The sequence below is a fragment of the Alnus glutinosa genome, chromosome 12, assembly GCF_958979055.1.
Source record: "Alnus glutinosa chromosome 12, dhAlnGlut1.1, whole genome shotgun sequence".
In the NCBI taxonomy this organism is placed as follows: domain Eukaryota; kingdom Viridiplantae; phylum Streptophyta; class Magnoliopsida; order Fagales; family Betulaceae; genus Alnus; species Alnus glutinosa.
Genome location: NC_084897.1, coordinates 20,140,853 through 20,160,755, shown reverse-complemented (window position 1 = coordinate 20,160,755; position 19,903 = coordinate 20,140,853). Strand labels below are relative to the sequence as shown.

General features: G+C 35.7%; 1 protein-coding gene across 4 annotated transcripts; it reads right to left on the bottom strand.

Annotated features, from left to right (window-relative positions):
- Positions 1-1,403: 1,403 nt before the first annotated feature.
- On the bottom strand, positions 1,404-19,078 carry LOC133852140 (protein BONZAI 3-like). 4 transcript variants are annotated; one of them, XM_062288821.1, is made up of 17 exons: positions 18,434-18,538; positions 16,437-16,507; positions 16,213-16,260; positions 12,756-12,904; positions 12,591-12,639; positions 11,740-11,796; positions 11,216-11,395; positions 10,983-11,117; positions 10,808-10,869; positions 10,606-10,702; positions 10,397-10,511; positions 10,180-10,256; positions 8,028-8,165; positions 3,773-3,937; positions 3,538-3,651; positions 3,346-3,445; positions 1,404-1,717 (listed from the first exon to the last, which is right to left on the bottom strand). In XM_062288821.1, exons 2-17 carry the CDS (start codon positions 16,464-16,466, stop codon positions 1,599-1,601), a joined length of 1,635 nt encoding a protein of 544 aa, XP_062144805.1. In that variant the 5' UTR covers positions 16,467-16,507; positions 18,434-18,538; the 3' UTR covers positions 1,404-1,598. The 4 variants fall into 4 exon arrangements, with proteins under 4 accessions (XP_062144805.1, XP_062144802.1, XP_062144803.1 ...); XM_062288818.1 differs by lacking the exon at positions 16,437-16,507 and having other exon boundaries at positions 18,434-19,076; XM_062288819.1 differs by lacking the exon at positions 16,437-16,507 and having other exon boundaries at positions 3,346-3,442; positions 18,434-19,075.
- Positions 19,079-19,903: the final 825 nt, after the last annotated feature.

Sequence of the window (19,903 nt, the reverse complement as noted above, 5' to 3'; positions counted from 1 at the left end):
AAGAATTTGGGACATGTGCATACCAGTTTATATGAACTTGACCCTATGACCCAATTGTAAGACGAGTGATCGATGTTTATCCTGAATTCAAGAGCTATTGTGACCGGTACAACCACACAAGGGTGGGGTCACCATGGTCCAGGTATCAATAGTTGGATAGATCACTTGAGGTCAAACTTGATCAACTACTAATTAGTAGCTAATTTGCTATTGTGTAACACTAATGCACTGGGGTTGTACCATATGTCCCACAGGATACACAAACCTCATCGTAAGAAGGTTATGGATATAGATATGGAGAATGATTATGACTACATACTACAGACTACATATGATATTATATGTTATTATTTTTTTTATATAAGTAATTGCAATAATATAAAAAAGCGCAAAGGAGTGCAACCCTTATACACGGAAAGTATACAAGAGAACCCTTTATTATAGTGTATCAACAAGATTTTTCTGCCTTATTTCACCTATTGAAACGGTGTTGCATGTTATTCACATATGTTTTATATGAGACTGAGTTCACTGCATATTGACATGTTTCACACGTGATTATGGACTTACATTTTTATTTTTTTTCCACGTGTAAAACATGGAACCATTCTTAGACCATGGTGAAGCCGAACCCAAACAGGAGGTTGACGATGGATGACATTGTTAGGTTGACCTTCGGGTCAAACCCGGAGTTAGTGGCCCAGGTGGCAAGGAGGAGGAGATAGCTGATCAGCATGCATGCGTAAAAAACTTCCCAAATGAAAACAAGTATTCTAATGAAGGTGGGTCAGTGGGGACAAATGACAATGGGTTGGCCGCAGCCGGCGGTTTGGTGGAGGATGAGGATACGAACGGAGGGGTATTGGTTTGGAGGAGGAAGGACATATATAGTGCAGGCCACTTCTCAACATCCCAAAAAAAAAAAAAAAAAAAAAAAAAAGGTTTTTTGTCATCATAATTAATTAGATACGTTGTACGTCAAGCTTTTCTAACATTTTTTTAGGGTACTTCCACGGTAAAATGACCTCTTGTTTATGTATATATTAATATATTTGAACTTAATTTATTTATAAACCAACAAGCTAAAAACTTGCTTCAACTGGATTTGTCAATGGGCATTATTCCAGTGCAGTGATATATTTTCAGAAGTCGTACGATCGAACCCGGAGAAACCACCGGCAACCATCAGTACCAGATCAACCAAAAATAATTTGGTTTTAAGTATTCCATTTTTTTTTTTTTAAATTATTGCCTTAAGCTTTTAGGAACTTGAACTTCCATGGTGCAGTGAATACGATCCAATCTGGAGAAACCACCCGCTAGCACGTATATATCTATTGCAAGAGAGAGAACTCTACAAGTGTAGTAGAAATCAAAAAAAAATTCCCCCCCCTCCCTCCCCATTATATCTAGCTAGTATCATATCTTCTTGATATTGATCATACTGGAACATGTACTCCTTCCCCAACACCCACCCAAAAAAAAAAAAAAACCTCCTAGCCTTTTAGGCAGGTTGTCAATCTGTTGGTAGTTCAGACCTAAAAACCCTAGTTGTATATATATATATAAGCTTTTGTGGACTTGGTAAATGTACGTAGTTAAGCAGAGGTTTGGGGTACATGGGGAGAGAGTGGCTTTATATCTCTACTCCGCATGTAGGTCAAAAACTGTCCAGGTAGCTCTTCCAAAAGAGCCTGCACCACAGAAATCTGCCCACCTGCCCAGACCAAATGAATTTTGTTAGTTTAACTACAATGAAGAGGTTCGTTCAGGCAAAGAAACAAATAAGTAAATCGTTCATGTCGATTAATTGTTTCAAATGATATATAATACCCACAAACATATGATAAAAGAGAAATGATATGCTCAACTGATGCCTTGTTTATTATTAGTTATTTATTGGTAGGTAAATAGAACTCAAATATCCTAACGGGATTTTTCTTTTGATAATTAATCGAAATATCGTTAAAAGCGTTGGGTGCTCTCAAGTATACAAAAAGTATACACGAAAAAACATATAGCTATTAGGAAAAAGAGAGAGAGAGAGAGAGAGAGAGAGAAGGAAATCATGAGAATTAAGCACTTTGCTTATGGAGAAAGAGATGCCATTTGGTCCTAAATGCATTAGCATATATAACTCACAAGGCGTTCAAATGTTTAAGCAAAAAGTGGCTGTTAAGAGAGACACCGGCCATGTTTGGCAAGGATCCGGCTTAGGTGTTGTAGTTTAAAAATACAGCACCGTGCTGTAAAAAAATGAGGGTAAAAAAATGAGAGGCTGAGAATTAATCAAGCCTATTTTATAAAACCAAAACGTCGTTTCTTAAAAGTTATATTGTGTGAAGCAAACATTTATTAACGTTTCTGTTTCACGACTTCGCAAAGGCTGAAGGCAAACGTTTAAGAGAGCCAAATCACGCCTTTTGTTCAAGATTTTCTTCATCGCACTGCACTGTCTTCTTCTTTTTCATCCAAAAATTCTTCCATTCTGCTTTCTCCAAAGAGAGAATCTTTAACAGAAAAATAGTATAGAACCCAAAAAAAAAAATAATAATAATAATAAGCAGAGCTTCCAGGGGAGAACGAGACCAAGGCCAGAAAAGAAAGAGTTTCAAGGTTGCTGTTCAGAGAGAGATAAGGGAGAGAAAGAAATGAGTTATCTAAAATCTGCAAAACTTGTCTCAGTACCAGGTTAGTCCTTATGTTCTCACGTTAAGCAAAATTCTCCTTTGGTCTATTGAAGGAGAACCCATGAAGGAACATGTGAACTTGTGAAGAATAGCGCCAAGTGCTCTGCAGGACGAGGACAAACCCATTTCTCTTGCTTCTTTTTACGGCTCCAAATTCTAATAAGGGGAAGCAACTCAAAAAATAAGAAGGGCTACCATTAGATCTCTTAACAGCACGGCACTACTCATTACCACTTGCTCTGTTCATGCTAGCAAAAAACAGGGGCTAACAGAGTGAAAGATTTTGGAAAGCTCTGATTTGATTGCTTACCAAAGGCAGAGTAGTTGATCTTATTTATAGCCAAAATGCAGGAAGTCTTTTACAATGAGCTTAGAGAAGTAAAGCAACAAAGCCAAAAGGCTTTTCATACAGGCTTACACGTAACTACAAAGAAGGAAAAAGGTAAAAAGGAAAAAACTTGAGATCAAGGGACTAGGTGGCTCCTGTTGGGTGTGATATCAGGAGTAGTGGTGGCTGGTAGATAACTGACTTGTATTTGAGATATGTATCACTATGCACAGTTACAGTAAGTGGATACTTTTGAAGCTAGCTAGGTAACATGAAAAGATTAATTTGTAGAGATCGACAAAGAGATGCCATTAATTATGTACTCACTATGCACTTCTCGCATTGGAACAAACTGTACGATGTCATGCGTAGCAACACGACCTGTAGAGCTCTCCAATCGCTGTCCACCATCAGCATCAAGGACCTGCTGCCAAAAATGAAGTCAGATATCATATATATTGATTCGAGATAATTAAATTTCAAAAGGGTAAAAATTAAATGATGGTATAATTGGTATACCTCCATTTGACTAAAATCTGCCCCTCCCACTCCCACAATAAGAATCGACAGTGGAAGATCAGATGCCCTCACCAAAGCGTCTTTTGTTTCTTGAAGGTCTGTAAGGACTCCATCCTTGAAAATGCATGCATGTGACAGTTATTTAGTTACGATCGAAATAACGAATTGAATTGATGATGGAAAGAGATTATCAAATATTAAAAAGTCAATATGAATCTCTTTAATATATTATTACCGTAATAATGAGCAAGACAAAATACTTGTTGCTGGTGTATGAAAGGGACTGGCCGGTAATTTGCGCAGCTGTGTTAATCACTTGTCCAAATAAAGTGGGCCCTGCAAGAGCGACATTACGTAGAGCACTTGCATAAGCAGCCATGATGCCTTCAACTCCTTCGACCTATTAAAAAATAAAACAAACTGACGACTATGAAAATGCAGTGTTAAAACTATGAGCTTAATTTATATGGCCTTTTTTTTTTTTTAAGCTTTTTATGAACTTTTTTTAGATGGGCTTAATCCAATTTTTGAATTAAATCCACTAATAATACAAAAATACAAATTGAATTGTAAACATTGGGCAATACAAATATTTCTAAATTGAAAAAAAAAATGCATATATTTATGAACATTGAGCAATACAAGTAAATTGAAAAGAACTATAGCACCTATAAACCTCTATGTTGTACACAGTTTTAATTTGTTAATGAAACTCTCTGGTTGTTCTACTCCTTTCCCTAAAATGTTGTTGTTTTAGTTTAATAAAACAAAACTATTTTATTTTTTTAAAAAAAATATCTATGGGTATGCGTATATGGATAATATTTGCCTACCCATATTCCGTTTTTCCGTCCACATGTGTAGATAGCAAATATAGTATCCACCCGCTTGGAATTAGGGGTTGAAAATCCAACTCATGCGGATGTGGAGCGGTTTTAACCGCCCACCTGAATACCCCTAATTAAAAGTAGCAGAGGAGGATAAACATTAAAAATAATTAAAAAGAAAAGAAAATCGAGGAAGACTGAATTAAAGGACAAACAATGGTGATGTAGCCAGGTTTTGCATATTGTTAAGAGTGAATTATGAGTAAAAGAAATTATGCTACAAAAACACAATGCAATATTCGAGATAATAATAATTACTAGATGTGAGTAGTACTATATTACATAAAAAAAAAAAACAGCAATGGGCTTACTATAAAAAAATAAAAAAGTTATCATAGTGTGAATCGACCAGTATATGCTAACAAAGGGCTGGCTCAACATGTTCTCCCACACACATGCTATGTCATATAATAGTGTTTTATCCTTGGAAGGCTGATTTTTGATAACATCTTAGTGGCATACGAGACGTTACATTCCATGCAAACGAGAATGTGGGAAAAAAACATGTTTTATGGCTCTGAAGCTAGATATGAGTAAAGCCTAATAGCCTATGACAGAGTAAAATGGATTTTTTTTTTAGGCATTACTTGTTCGGATGGGTTTTGATCAGACATGGGTCAGGTTAATAATGCAGTGTATTAAGACTGTTCAGAATTCCATTCTTATTAATGGCCAACCTGTGGGGAACATTTGTCCCACTAGAGGAATTCGGCAAGGAGACCCTCTATCTCCTTATTTGTTTATTCTTCGTGTAGAAGCCCTCAGCTCTCTTCTTCATCGTGTGGAAAGGACGAGATGGTTAACTGGAGTTCCTACATCCCCAAGGGGACCTTGGCTGAATCATTTGTTTTTTGCATATGATAGCCTACTCTTTTGCAAGGCTAAATTGTCAAACCTGTTGGGGAGGTACGAGATGGCTTCAGGTTAAAGGCTGAATCAAGACAAAACTTTAGTCTTCTTTAGTCGAAATACAAGTGCAGAGGATAGAGCATGCATCTTTCAATTATCAGGACTCCAAGCTACTCAGAGGTATAACAAATTATTTGGGCCTTCCAGCTCTAATTGGTAAGTCCAGAGTCAGAGAGTTCCAAAGTATTAAAGATCGAGCATGGAGGAGACTGAATGACTGGAAATCGAAATTCTTCTCTCAAGCGGGTAAGGAGATGCTACTTAAAGTAGTTATCCAAGCTATTCCTACATATAGCATGGGTGTTCCTATTACCAAAAGTATTGTGTAAGGATATTAATGCGATGATGCTAAGATTCTAATGGGGGAAGACAGAAAATAAGTCAAAAAATTCACTGGATGAGCTACACGAGAATGGGGTATTCCAAGGCACAAGGGGGTAAGGGTTTTAGGGAACTACAGTGTTTCAACAAAGCTCTTTTAGCAAAACAGTGCTGGCAGCTGCTACAGAATCCTCATAGTTTGGTGGTCCAAATCATGAAGCCAAAATATTATCCACATGGGTCCTTTATGGAGGCAACCCTATGTAAAAAAGGCCATTGTTTGCGTGGATGAGCATTTCATCAGCTTGGGAGCCACTGAACGAAGGGATGCTGTGAAGAATCAGGAGTGCAGAAACAGTCAACATTTGAGGTGTTAAATGGCTGCCAACCCCTACCACCTTTACTATACAATCACCAAAGAGGTCCTTTTTGGAGCATGCAAAAGTGGCAGAACTCATAGACCCAGATACCAAGGGATGGATGTACTGATGATAAAACATAATTTTTGGGCAGAAGAGACTAAGATTATCATTCAGATTCCGTTGAGCAAATACCAGCAACAAGATATTTTGATTTGGAGGGGCTCCACAACAAGTGAATTCATTGTAAGGAGTGCTTACCACATGGAAAAAGATCAAACTGAAAGAAATAGAGGGGTGGGATCTACCTCTTCAGCACCGAGTAGTGTATGGAAGAAAATATGGGATATGCAGATGCCAAATTCCATTAAAATGTTCCTATGGAGAGCTTGTCATAATATTCTTCTTACAAAAGTAAGTTTGCAAAAGCGAGGTATTGTTCTAGACCCCCTTTGTCAATTCTGTCAATTGGAGTGTGAAATGTCCAACCATATCCTATGGGACTGTATTTTAGCGAAAGATGTATGGGGAGCATGTTAAGTTACAAAAGAGCTCAGTGAACGGTAACAACTTTGTCAAGTTATTGGAGTATATGATGGGAAGATGTAGGCCAGAGGAGATATGTCTTTTTGCAGTGTTAGCCCATAAAATCTAATTCCGCAAACACACAATGGTGCATGGGGGGTGTTCACCCATCCAAACCAACTAATCTCTGGAGCTACCCAAGCTTTAAAAGAATATTCAGAGGCTAATGCTAGAGATGTACAGGATTTGATCCCATGGGGGGAATCCTATCACAGAAATATGGAAAGCACCACCCGATGGTATGCATAAAACTAATTGGGATGTGGCCATTGACTCCAAAAATATGTGCATGGGTATTGGCATTATTGCAAGAGATTGTGAAGGGCAGGTAATCACGGCTAAATGTCAGACTATATGCGTAAAGCAAAAACCAGTGGTAGCTGAAGCCCAAATGGCTTTGTGTGCTGGGGAATTTTGTTGTGACCTGGATTACAGGATATTATTCTAGAAGGGGACTCATCACAGGTGGTTAATGCGGTCAATGCAAATGGACCAAAGTGGTGCAGGTACGGACAATTGGTGGCTGATATACAAATGATGGTTCTTTCTACTCAACAAAGTTGGCAAATTAGGCATATCCGTATAGTGGCAAATTTTGCGGCACATGGACCTAAGATAGTGGTAAAACAAATTATGGATAAAGTACAGATTGAATAAATTCCTTAGGGCATTCGTGATGTTGTAGTTTTCAAGCAATGTGCTCATGCTTCATAGAGTGTTAGGCTCTTTTTCAACTCTAGAGTATTTGCTCTAGCTTTCCCGATTGGGTTGAATAAATTTCAAAGATTATTATCAAAAAAAAAATCAGGTAAACAATTAAGATGCTTGCCTAATATCCCAAAGAAATAAGAATTTTTAACTAATAGTATATTGAAATGTGGCTCAAGAATTCATTATTTTACAAACATGGCGTAGTTTCAAATGTTGATGGTCTAGATTTATTCTCAGAATCACAAATTTTAAAATAGATTATGCAAACAAAAAGTAATACTCCAATTAAAACATTAAACTATATAAAAAGACTAGATTCTTTTCCAATATATGAATTGCTTATTAAATATTATTAATAATACCCATAAAAATTATGTATGTGCATGAAAGAAGCATTTCAAAACCATAATCGATAAGAACAAATTTATGATCATGTCTCAAGGAAAATTAAATGAATTAGCCATACTATTAATTGATATATTAACATAATTGGTTTGTAAACCTAGAGCATGATAAACCAAGAAGTCTCTAGGCTGTATCGTTAAGATAGTGAATTACTATTCTTATTAATAGCATTTAACCAAGACTTTTTTTTTTTTTTTTTTAATATTTTATATACAAATTTATTATAACTTATATCGAGACGGCCGAGTGCTAACCAAAATGTTGCTTCAAAGATGAACAAGCAAATCAAAGAAATGAAATAATCCCTTCTCACCTCATAGCCACTTGCACTTCCATTCAAATTAAAACAATGTGAGAGGGAACCATCATAAGTTTTTCCTCCAAAGCCCCAAGCAGGAAAACGTTTATCAAAATCATAAAACTGAATGACCTCCCCAACCTCCATTATAGCCTGCAAATTGTTCAAGTAATCAAGTAGACGATGACTTCAGAAATCAATGATGATTTCTTTTAAATATATGCTAGCACAAGTCTAATAAAAGTTTCAAAACAAGGAACTTATTTATTTTCAAAATTACACATGTTTCGCAAGTGGTGTAAAAGTTGCTTGATCATATCTAGTTATGACAAACATTGTTAAAATAATGATTAAATTCGCCATTTTTATTAGTTCAAGTTTTGAGACAAGTAATAATTTAACATGGTATGAAAATAGGTGGTATTGAGTTCAAATCTCGACTCCAATCTACCTCATATTTATACTTAAAAAAGTTTAACGTGTTGAGCCACATTTATTGAGAGAGAACATTTGACCCACACGTGAGGGGAATATTAAAATAATAGTTGAGTAATTTAAAATCACAACTTCTTATTAGCTTAAGTTTTTGGGATATTAGTTACTTACTTATCAAAAAGGTCTTAGTAATTTAACAATCATAAAAGATGGCAGTATAAAACATCTCTACAAACCAAATAAATGGAAAAGCTAAATTCATGTGTTATCTTTTCTTTTGGTCGGTAAAATACAATTCATGTATTTTCTTTTTCTTTTTGTCAGTAAAATCGATGAGTGCTGGGATTTGGAAGATGGTGCCGACATGCCTTCTTTTGTGTGTTTAGAAGGAAAGAAATAATAAGTATTTCGAGGATTTAGAGAGGTCCTTAAAGGATATTTTTGCTTCTTTTTTTTTTTTTCATACTTTGTATCTATGGACGGGGGCTTTTGTGTTCCCTTTGTCGCTTAGTTTTGGCGATTTTCTTGTTCGTTTTCCGCTTTCTAGTTAGGTGCTTTCTCTTGTATACTTCTAATGTACTTAGAGCATCTCCAACAGATGCTTTAAATCTTTTAAAATAATCAAATTTGACTATTTTGAGCATTTTTCCCCTCCAACAGATTAGTCACTATAACTTTTTTTTTACAACAATTAACAGTGAATAGGCAATGTTCCTTCTTCATTCACCCGCTTCCTTCTCCCTTACTTCTCATCTCTGTTGGTCTCCCCCTGAGTCCCCCACTTCGACGCCATCAAAGGCCGCCAGAGACCTCCGTTCATGCCCCGGCGAGAATCCGATGCAATTCGTGCTCTCCCTCTCTATCACTCCATAGCGCCACCCCTCTATCCCCGACCAAGCGCCACACCAAGATCTCCGTCATTGGGGCTGGCAATGTGGGCATGGCCATTGACAAAACCGAAATCAACTGAAACGCATATTCTAGAACCAAAATCATCACCGCAACCAACCGATGTTTTCTTCCCTCATCACACGTTTCTCCGACCACCAGAATCGCGCCCCTAGCTTCACCGGCGTCGACCCAGTTCCATCCATCAGCGATCGGACCTCTGATCATCCTCTAGGTCTCACGGGTCGCTCAGGTACTCTCTCTCTCTCTCTCTCCATCTTCTCTAGATCGCACGGCGAGGCTGGTGTCTGGTCCGAGCCTTCCAAAAGGGGCTCTGTCTCCTGGGCGAGGATAGTGAATTCTCTCAATGGGTTGGGGTTGGGGAGACCGGAGTGAGAAGGAGACCGGAGAGAGAGAGAGAAATAAAAAAATATATATATATGAAAATGATTCAAAAAATAATATTTTAAAAAAGTAGAGAGTGAACTGTTGAAGCTTGTAGTGAAAAGTTAGTAGCTAAAATTTAAAAAAAAAAAAAAAAAAAAAAAAAGAAAAAAAAAAAGTGATATTTTGAATAGCTAAAATGAAAACCATTGCTGGAGATACTTTTAGGGGTGCCTTATGCTTTTAAGAAGACCAATTTATTACTTATTAAAAAAAAAAAAAAAAAAAAAATACAACTCATGTACCCATATGGGTACAAGATTAAACCTATATGGAGGAGATGCCATCCAATCCAAAGATAATTGGCTAATATCTTGCATCACATGTTTAGAGTACAATTGTATAAGTTTTGGAGCAAACTACCCTCTTAAGAACCCCAGAATTAAAGATGCAGCCTTACCCGCTGATAAGAATTCAACCGGCCAGAAGGATCAATATAGTGTAAAGAATCTGGATTCCGAGGATTTCCATTTGAGGCTGGACAAATGAAATAAAATATTCAAAGACAAGACATTCAGCCAAAACATTAATAACTAGAAAAAATGCGAAAAAAAAAAAGACATTCGTACTCAAATAAAATAAAATAAAATAACTCCTCTAGAATGTAAAATATTTACCCGTAAAGTCAACAGCAACCATAAAGTTAAGCTCAAATCCACTAGAAATGTAATCAAGAAAACTATACTGTTCCTTTTGACAAAATTGATCCACAAACAGCTGTCCCTTCAAAACCTATATTGATAACTAGTCAAGCAACTGCGAATACAAAATAAAAGGAGTAACAAGAAATTTTTTAAAACATTTTATTGCAAGTATGAATCAGTACCTTCTCGTGACCATAATGAGAAGATGGTAAGGTAAGATTTGCACCACTTCTTTCTTTGTGAAGTTTTTCTAGGTCTGCTACTGACTTCTGGAGCTTACTGATGAGGTAAATTTTAACATTGATATCTTGCCAGAGATTAAACCGTAATAGCAAGCAAAAATTGGAAACAGACAAAAATGATTCTAGCTAGACATCGACTTACCCAATAAGAACATGATTGCCACTGCTGTTGAAATCAAAGCATTCAATAATTAATGGGTTATCCTGTGGCAAGTTAAAGTTCATATGCCACACGGATCTTAATTAGATACCAAATAACAAAACATCCTATAAACTATAATCTAACTTGAGCAAGAACCATAAAGCAACAACCTTACCTTACTTCCAAACTGATTCATACTCATGCATAGGGGTTTCCAAGTTGGATTTAAGTTGTTGTTCACAACTTCAGTCTTGCATATTGGAATAAGATCTCCGCTCTCAACAATTCTAGATATTTTCAAAAAAGGATCCTAGAATAAAATGAACAAATTTAAGAATCAGAAACACTCAAGAATATGTATGTATAAGTAATATAAAACCTCAATGTATCTGCTTCGCAATTACATACACTTTTAGAAAATAGGTCCTTGTTATCCAAGTGAGAACAACGGAATATCATCTCAACAGCACTCCTCGAAGCAACTGTTTCCTCCGCATGGATAGTGAGTGCCCCAAAGTTCCTCAAACCCCTTTTCCCATTTTTGTTATGAAGATTTAGGGTTAAACGTCGACTTTGTTTGGTCACTATCTGTGATGAAAAGAGGAGAAAGAGATGAAGGGTGGGGGTAAGGGGAAGGGGACAAATACTAGTGTTTAGCACAAGATGACCAAATCATTCTAAAGAATTTAAGCCACTAATTTTAAAATGTTAGCATTAGAACATCCTTTTTTATTTTTTATTTTAATTATATCAATGGCAATAAAATCTTAAAATATCATTATAGTGAAGTAGCTCTCACAATGGTCTTTCTGCTATTAAAATTTTTTAGAAGGTAATGCTGAAAATTTAAATAACTTTATACTCAAATTGCACTGGCTTAATGAAAATGCATCAAGTACTCTTAAAAACTAACTAATCCCAAGGCAACATACCTCTGATAGAACACAAGTTGCCTCTCCAAGAAAGTCTTGATCCTTCAAGTTCAGGGTCTGCAAGGAAACAAAATAATTTTTTATTTTTTCAGACAAGTACAATGGAATAAAAATTTTAAACTAACAACTTCACCATCAACACAAGTTGTTAAATTATTCAGGACGAGATTGTAACAATTTAAAAGTTGCATAATCCCTATGTTTCCCGGCTATTTGCCTCTAATCTAATTCGACATTTTTATCTGCTGTTCTGTCAAAAGTTGCTTGATTATTAATCAAAATTATAAACATCACAAATATTACTTGGGTCTTCAAGTATTCAATTAAAATTCCTTTACTTACATTTCTCATTCCATATGTAACTTGTCTGTATCATGCCCAAGTTGATGCCAGCAACTAATACAGCATAATTATTTTGATGCAGTAAAATGCAACATACAGATAAAATTATTGTTTCATTATTTTTTAGCAAGTGCTTTCCCATTAGACGTGTATGGCCGCACATATAGCTATTGCTAAAAATACCACACACTTGGCATCAAAATTTATGATAATTGTTCACATATTACTTTCATTGCCACTCCAATGTTTTTGGCCACATCACAACAAAATTAGCACTTAGCAGACATACAAAAATACAATGTCATCTAGTCAACACACATTTCATGCTTAACAAAAGAGTTTTGTTGGAACACTCGGCACTTAAAGGTTGGCAGAGATGCCTCAGTAACACAAAGCATGTACACTTTTTTGTAAAATTTGTTATCAGTACAAATAATAATTGAACAAACATAACCTACAAAATATGAATCAAAATGATAGATACTTAAAAGCAAAAAACCATGATATACCTTCACAGGAATATTATGATATGTCGTATCAACATCATACACATGAAATCTGAGCCAAAAGAAACAAGGCAAACATGAGTCAAGCGGTCAAATTAAAACATGACTTCCAATAAACAAGAAATATATCCACAAAGATAAGCACTTAAAGGAATTTGAAAAACTTACACCAATGGCTGTACAATCTCGAATTGGAATGCGACTGTAACTTTTTCTATCCATTCGGGATGCAAACTATTCAATACAACTTCAGTGCGACCTAACTCCTCTAGCTTTCCGTCTATTTTCTTTGCATACACCACAGCCATGGGATCACTCTGAATTAAAAGAAAGTATGTTTTAGCTTAAACCAGAGTATGACAAGCCTCACAAGTCACAGCATGAATGCATGTCATACGAGCAAAGAAACAAACTATCGCGGATTGACAAACTCAGACCTTCAGACATGCGAGCACCTTTATCAGAACAGTCAAAATGGTGTAATACTTTAAGCTTGCTACATGTGAGATGGAAGTTCTAGAAGAACTGCTTGTCTAACAGAATTACTACTTAGGCACATGTAATTTTAACACAGCCAAGGCAGGAATCCAATGACTACAAGTATCTGTAAACCAGAGAAAAAAGAACACCAGAAACTTGTTGTGGTGTTACCTCAATTTTCTGCAATTTTGAGCAAACTAATCCCAAAACCACGTGTAGAATTTAATCATTAATAGGTTAAGGTGAAGAGATATTAAGAAGAGAGAAAATATTCAAATTTGAAGTTCATTCATTACTTGAAAAAGTCCCATGTTACAATGCAAGACATATGACCTCCTAATCATTAGACATTAAAGCCACCAGGGCTCTAGGCTTTCATTATCCTAAAGTAACTACCCTAACTTAATAGGACAGTTATTAATCAATATATAAAATAATCCAACCTATTACAAGTATATACAACAAATACATCAAAACCCACTAAAGAGCAAGGCTAAATTTCCAGCAAATTCCTCAAATACCCCTTAGATACAAACATATTATATAAACAAAAGTAGACTATGTCAAAATCTTTAGCTAAATTATAAAGCGATTACTAGCTAGCATGTTCATTAAGACCCTGATAATCCACCTTCTGCATGTAATTTCTCTTTCCATTTTGGTTGTATCTAAGAGCATCTTTAGCAATACTAGCTATTTTAGCCAACCAAAAAATACATTTTTCTTTTCTACTTGCTACTTTTTCAATACAAGCTCCAACAGATTCTCTATTCCATTCTCTATTTTATTTAAATATTATTTTCAGTTTTTTTTTTCATCGTCTCTATCACCTCTCTCCACACCAGTACACTAGCAAACTGAGACACTTCCCCCATCTCCCCTATTTCTCTTATCGTCTCCCCCTTCCTTACTTTGAAGTGTGAGTTTGTTAGCTTTGATCCACCTTTATAACCTCTATGCTTAGCAAGGTTTTGGAAATAATGATCCAAATCACACTTTACAATTTTCTTAACTGAAGAGAATAATTCTACTGTCATAGCCTTGATCCTGAAGGTTCCTAACCCTCTCAAATTGAAAAACTTTCGCCCCATACCCTAATGTAATACGATTTATAAGCACATAGCTAAGGTGGTGGCTAATCGTCTTCAAACTATGCTTGGTGATATTGTTGGGAAGTAGCAAGTAGCTTTTATCAGTGGAAGGTGGATTGAGGACAATATCCTTCTAGCCAAGGAGCTTTGGAGAAACTATCACAGAGATAAACGATCCCCTCGGGTGTGCTTTGAAGATTGATTTAATGAAGGCCTATAATTCTGTGAGGTGAGATTTTGTCTTGGCGGTTTTAAGGACTATTAGAGTCGCAGTGGTAATGGTGTGGTGGATTGAGGAATGTATCACTATATTTGTATTAATGGAGAGCTTAGAGTTTCTTCCCCAGGAGTAAAGGTGTTGCGCGAGGTGACCCTATGTTGCCTTATCTGTTTGTTTTGGTGATGGAGGCCTTCTCAAGGCTCATGGATAGAATGTTTAAGAGGGCCTAGTTCAGATTCCATTGGAGGTGCCATAGGCAGAAAATATCCCATATTTGTTTCGCTAATGACTTGCTAATCTTATGTAGAGGTAAGATAAACTTTGTTTTTTTTATGATGACATACGATAAGCTTTGTTGCCATGGTCAAAGGAGTGCTTGAATCGTTTTAGGGAAATATCAAGGTTGGCTTCTAACTCTGATAAGAGCTGTTTGTTTACTTGTGGAGTTGCAGTGCCTATCAATAATAAGATGTTAGGTATTCTTGGGTACCAAGAAGGTAATACTCCTAGTGAGGTATTTCAGGATTTCTCTTACTTTTTCCTTATTGAATAAGGTTAATTGTGCAGTGTTGGCTAAGAGGATTGCAACCAAGGCAAAGAGTTGGGCATGCAAAGCCCTCTCTTATGCAAAAATGCTTCAATTGATTAATTCCATTCTTTTTGCCATGCAAGTGTTTGGTGCTCCCTTTTATTCTTCTCAAAGGAGCTATTAGTCAAGTGGAGTAGATCCCCATGTCTTTCTTATGGAAAAGAGGTGAGCTTAATAGTTCAAGGGATAAAGTGGCTTCTTGGAACTCTATTTTCCTTCCCAAGAAAGAGTGTTCTTGGTGTTAAAAACTTATAGTAGTGGAATAAAGCGGCAATGTTGAAACATATGTGGCTTTGCTCTAATAGTGGTAACTCTATCCGGTCCGGTTAGGTTAGTTCATATCTTCTTAGAAATAGGAATTTATAGGGCGTTGGGCTTCTAAGAGATTGCTCTTAGTCTCTGAGGAAGATTTTGGGTCTAAAAGGCATTGTTTGGGATAAGGTGTCTTAGTTGATGATCCCTAGTTGTGTTTTCTCCATTAAGAAGGCTTGGGAGAGCTTGGGGATTGCAGCCCTAAGGTGTTCAGGAACAATCATGTGTGGCATGGTAAAATCATTCCTCGCCACTCTTTATTTTATGACTTGCAATTAGAAGAAGGTTATATACCCAAGACAAAATTATTGCTATTGGATTTCTTCAGGAGATGAAATGTGTTTTCTGTGGGTCGAGTGAGGAAAATATTAACCATCTTTTTGTTTGTTGTCCATTCTCAAAAGATATTTGGTGCAATATTTGAAATAGATGCAACATTCCTTGAACTTGTAGGAACCGAGAGGGGTTTATTCGGGGGATGACCATCCGCTACAGAGACAAATATTTTATCTCCATTATGGTCAAAATTATGATGGCTACTACACTGTACACTTTATGGTGTGAGAAAAATGCTAGACTGTTTTCATGGGAGAAAAGGAGGATTCATGGGCATTGATTCTAAGATTTTGTTTTGGGTTAGGTCCAAAGTCAACTCCTTCAAGGAAGTCTGTGATTCTCCCATTAATCGTTCTCTAGCAGGGTCTTGGGGTTTTTCTGATATAACATTTTAGTTTTGCTTGTCTATGTTACCTCCTTGTAGACAATTGCTTGTATGAGCCATTCTGGCTTTTAGGTCATCTTGTTTATTAGGAGTTGCTTGTGGGTATTTTTTTTGTCCTTGTTGAGCTTCTTCTATAAATTCTTACTTATCAAAAACAAACAAACAAACAAACTTGACCATCAAACATGAAGGTTATTTACATAGAGGAATACCTTTGAAGTGAAGTCACGATCAATCAAGTTGGATGCTGATAGAGATAACTGCAGCAGTGATTTAAATTACATGAATATGTTATGATAAACCAAAATAAATGATCCAACTGTACAGAACAATATAAAAGACAACATAAAACAAAAGAACACTCGATTAAAATAACAGAATCCAAGTCAAAATCTAATGATCCCATCCCGAGTCAAATTGTTGTCAGGCAATATACTTCTTTTGAGCTTGCTACAATGTTGCCCATGTATAGCAAAGGGGTGGACCGACATATTGCACAATTTCCATCTGTTGGAGATCAAAGAAAGTCAGGACCACCTGTTCTTTCGATAATAAAGGCTCTACAATTACTGAAATGAGAAATATTTCAGATGCAACATGCTGCTTCATACAGCTTCTTCAGTGGCCAAGTCCTCTAAGACTATTAACATATTTATTAGAATTTTATGTAGTCGGTTACTGTTTGCAGTATATAATTAAAGGATAGCCAATAAACACTTTTAGCCTGTTTGATGCTTGGTTTAAAGTGTTAAACGTGAATATGAGTTTGGAAACACTAAATTTTTATGACTTGCCTGTTATTTCTGATTAAAAAAAAAAAAGAAGAAGAAAAAAAAAATACAAGGAGAGTTCCAAACTGCTCAGTGTTCATCAACAAGAAAAGTCAAATAAAAGCATCTAGTTTTCTTGTATAAAGATATGCATCCCGACAACCAATGGATCCCAAAGGACAAACAGAATCTTGGAATCAATTGTTTTGTCCAGTACTCCAAAGTTGAATTGACCATAACAAAATCAAATCTTGCTTATGTGACCTTAAAGGAAAACCTCGTACTGCAAGTCTGCAACTTTTAAAAGTGAGGTGGGGTCATAAATATAATGAAGATCCATGGTTGCAAAAGAACAACTCGGCCATACAGAGTACGTGTAAATTAAGATGTATTGGAAGAGACCCGTTGCTGTGACGCTATAAGTGAAGCACCATCTTTTTGTCTAAGCACTGAAACACACAGCTTGGGATGCACTAAGGAGGTAAAATTTTAGCACCATTGAAATAAAAACAAACCAATTCTCCACTCTACTATGAAAACAAATTTTATGATAGACAATCAAATTTATCTGCATACAAAGCAAAACACTAAAATGAATACAAACAAAACGAGTATCATTTTTCTTTTGTCTTTTTTGGATGAATAAGAAATTCACTGAGACAAAATGAGTATTATTATTTCCTTCTGATAGAAAACAATAGTAGCGAACTTCTCCTGAAGAATAAATATTTCAATATAAGAAGAAAAAAAATATAATCACACTTCATAATTTGTTTTCTTTGTATTTAAGGGCAATGCCCTTCACAAGAATCACCTAACATGAGAATAATTTGTGAATCAGATTATGCTCGATCGGGTCATGAACCTGAAAACCGACCTCTAGATTCAAGTTCAGATCGCTCTCAACCATTTGTTAAGCACTTGGGTACAAAACTTTTAGCCAAAGGAATTCTCAGAATGCATTTTTCCACGACATCCAGTGCAACCAAACAAGTGGGCAACTGTGCCAAAACGGTGTCCCAGTACACCAAATTCACTGTTGAAATAAAACAATTTTATGACTAGTAACATCAACAATAAATTATCCTCTCGTCCCAACCTTTTCCACAGCAACCAAACTTATCTCACACACATGTAGCACAGTAAAAGTATATGTTCAATAAAAAAACAGAAACAAAAAGGAGACACAGATAATGACCCAAAAGCAATTCAACAACTTTCCGTCCCGTCCTCTGACAAATAAACAAATCACCAGGGTTCATAAAAGCAGTAGCACCAGCGATGAAGAAAAAAATTAAAAGCTGACATACAAAGCTAATTGCACTAATAAATGTTAAAAACAGAGAAAAAAAGAAAAAGACCAAGGGAATAAAGTGTATTTGGCACTACAATTTCGCATACAAAATGTGTAATTTTAATCTAAATTGTAAAAAATAAACCATTTATGTGTTGGAAATATATAAAAATTTACATTTTTAGATTGCAATGTATTTTTAAGAATATACGATTTTAAAGACTAAATTCTAATTTTAAACATCAACCTACGATTAGCAAATTTTGAAATAGCAAACTCAAACATAAATAAATCCGAAGACTGAATGAACTTTTCGGACTTTGGCCCAGTGTGGGGCACACTAAAAAGAATAAAAACAAATACAAATACCTGTACTTGAGTGAACAGAGGATGGAGCCCTCTAGACCTGTAGAAGAACTCAACAGCGTCGTTGTGGCCGCCATTGTTGTTGTTGGAGGTGGCGGCCGCTGTGGACCTCAGTTGGGCCGCGCCCACGGCCTGCTTTCCTCCCTCCAAATCCGAGAAGCAATTTCCCATCTCTCTCCCCCTGTAAAACCCTAAACAAAATTCTTTTCTCCTCTCTAACTCTCTCTACAACTAAAACCCTAAAACAAAATCTTTTTTTTTATTATTATTAATATCTTTCAGAGCTCTTCAAAACGTGTTTGGTTGTAACCGCTTTTGGAGAAAACGTATTATGAGGAATGGGATTTTCTGTGATGGAGTTGTCATCTCATAACGTCTATATATATAGAGAGAGATAGGTTGCCTGGGAATTTTGATTGGCGGACCGACCGAAAAAAGTTCTGTTGCATGGGAAAAATCAGAGTTATCCGAAGAGGATTATTTCTTCCGTCAGTTCGGTGTTGAAGTTTCGTTGATGAGGATTTATTGGTCTTTTACGCAGAAAACGAAGTTCTGTGGAGTTTTTCCTATGTACTAAAAATGGAAAAAGGGAAAGGAAAAGACCAGAGCAGAACAGGCAAAAAGAAACAGAACAAATATAGAATAAGTAAAGATGGGAATGGTGGGGAAGTTGTATGGAAGGAACTTGAGAGACTTGACAATATTCTTGTATTTTAAAAATGAATCCAAATCTATTCATTAAAATAAATAAATAAATAAACCTATTATTTCTTCACACGAGGTGGCAAGTGTTGAATGGCTACACCCTACCTCCATTCAATTCATACCACGGGAATAGTGTGAAGTGAGTATTCATATATTGAGCGTGATAAAATAGGTGTATATACTCCGACGGTTCGTGAACTGTTTTTAAAGTAATTTTAAATACCCAACTCTTACCCTTTTATATTTTTTTTTTCTTTTTTAATAAAGATTAATTCAACGATGGATGAATACTAGTACATTAGCCGAGTGAAATAAGAGAAGTTATATTTTTACATCTCTTATATATATTTTGTATATCTTATTTTTAAATCTACTTTTCGATTTATGGATCTACATTGAACCCCACAAATTTAATGGTAGATTTAAAACTTGATTATATGTAGATATACAAGAGATATATAAAAAATGTAAGTGTATCATTCCCAGTACTAAGAGTAATGCTAATTATGATTATCTTTTTAAAAAGAATGTTAGACCACCTTCTATACTAACATGATACCCTGTATTTTTTAATAAAAACATAATAGATAAATCAACTTGTAGTCTTTCTTTATTAAAAATATGGTGTCATGTTAGCATAGAATGACTCTAGAATGACACTATAAAGAGCTCTAACATTTCTCATATTTTTATCGTCTCAAAGTTAATAATGTGGTTTTTAAAATCATCATTAGATCATAATACAGTAGTGAATCTGTTATGAAAGTA

What these genes read in the sequence shown, in the direction of transcription:
- LOC133852140 (XM_062288818.1), bottom strand. Translation starts at nt 18,601, where the DNA reads ATGGGAAATTGCTTCTCGGATTTGGAGGGAGGAAAGCAGGCCGTGGGC. An exon ending in ATCGTGACTTCACTTCAAAG is followed by an intron (nt 12,905 to 16,212) that starts GTATTCCTCTAT and finishes CTTTTAATTCAG; the next exon opens with AGTGATCCCATGGCTGTGGT. An exon ending in ATCATAATATTCCTGTGAAG is followed by an intron (nt 11,797 to 12,590) that starts GTATATCATGGT and finishes GTTTCCTTGCAG; the next exon opens with ACCCTGAACTTGAAGGATCA.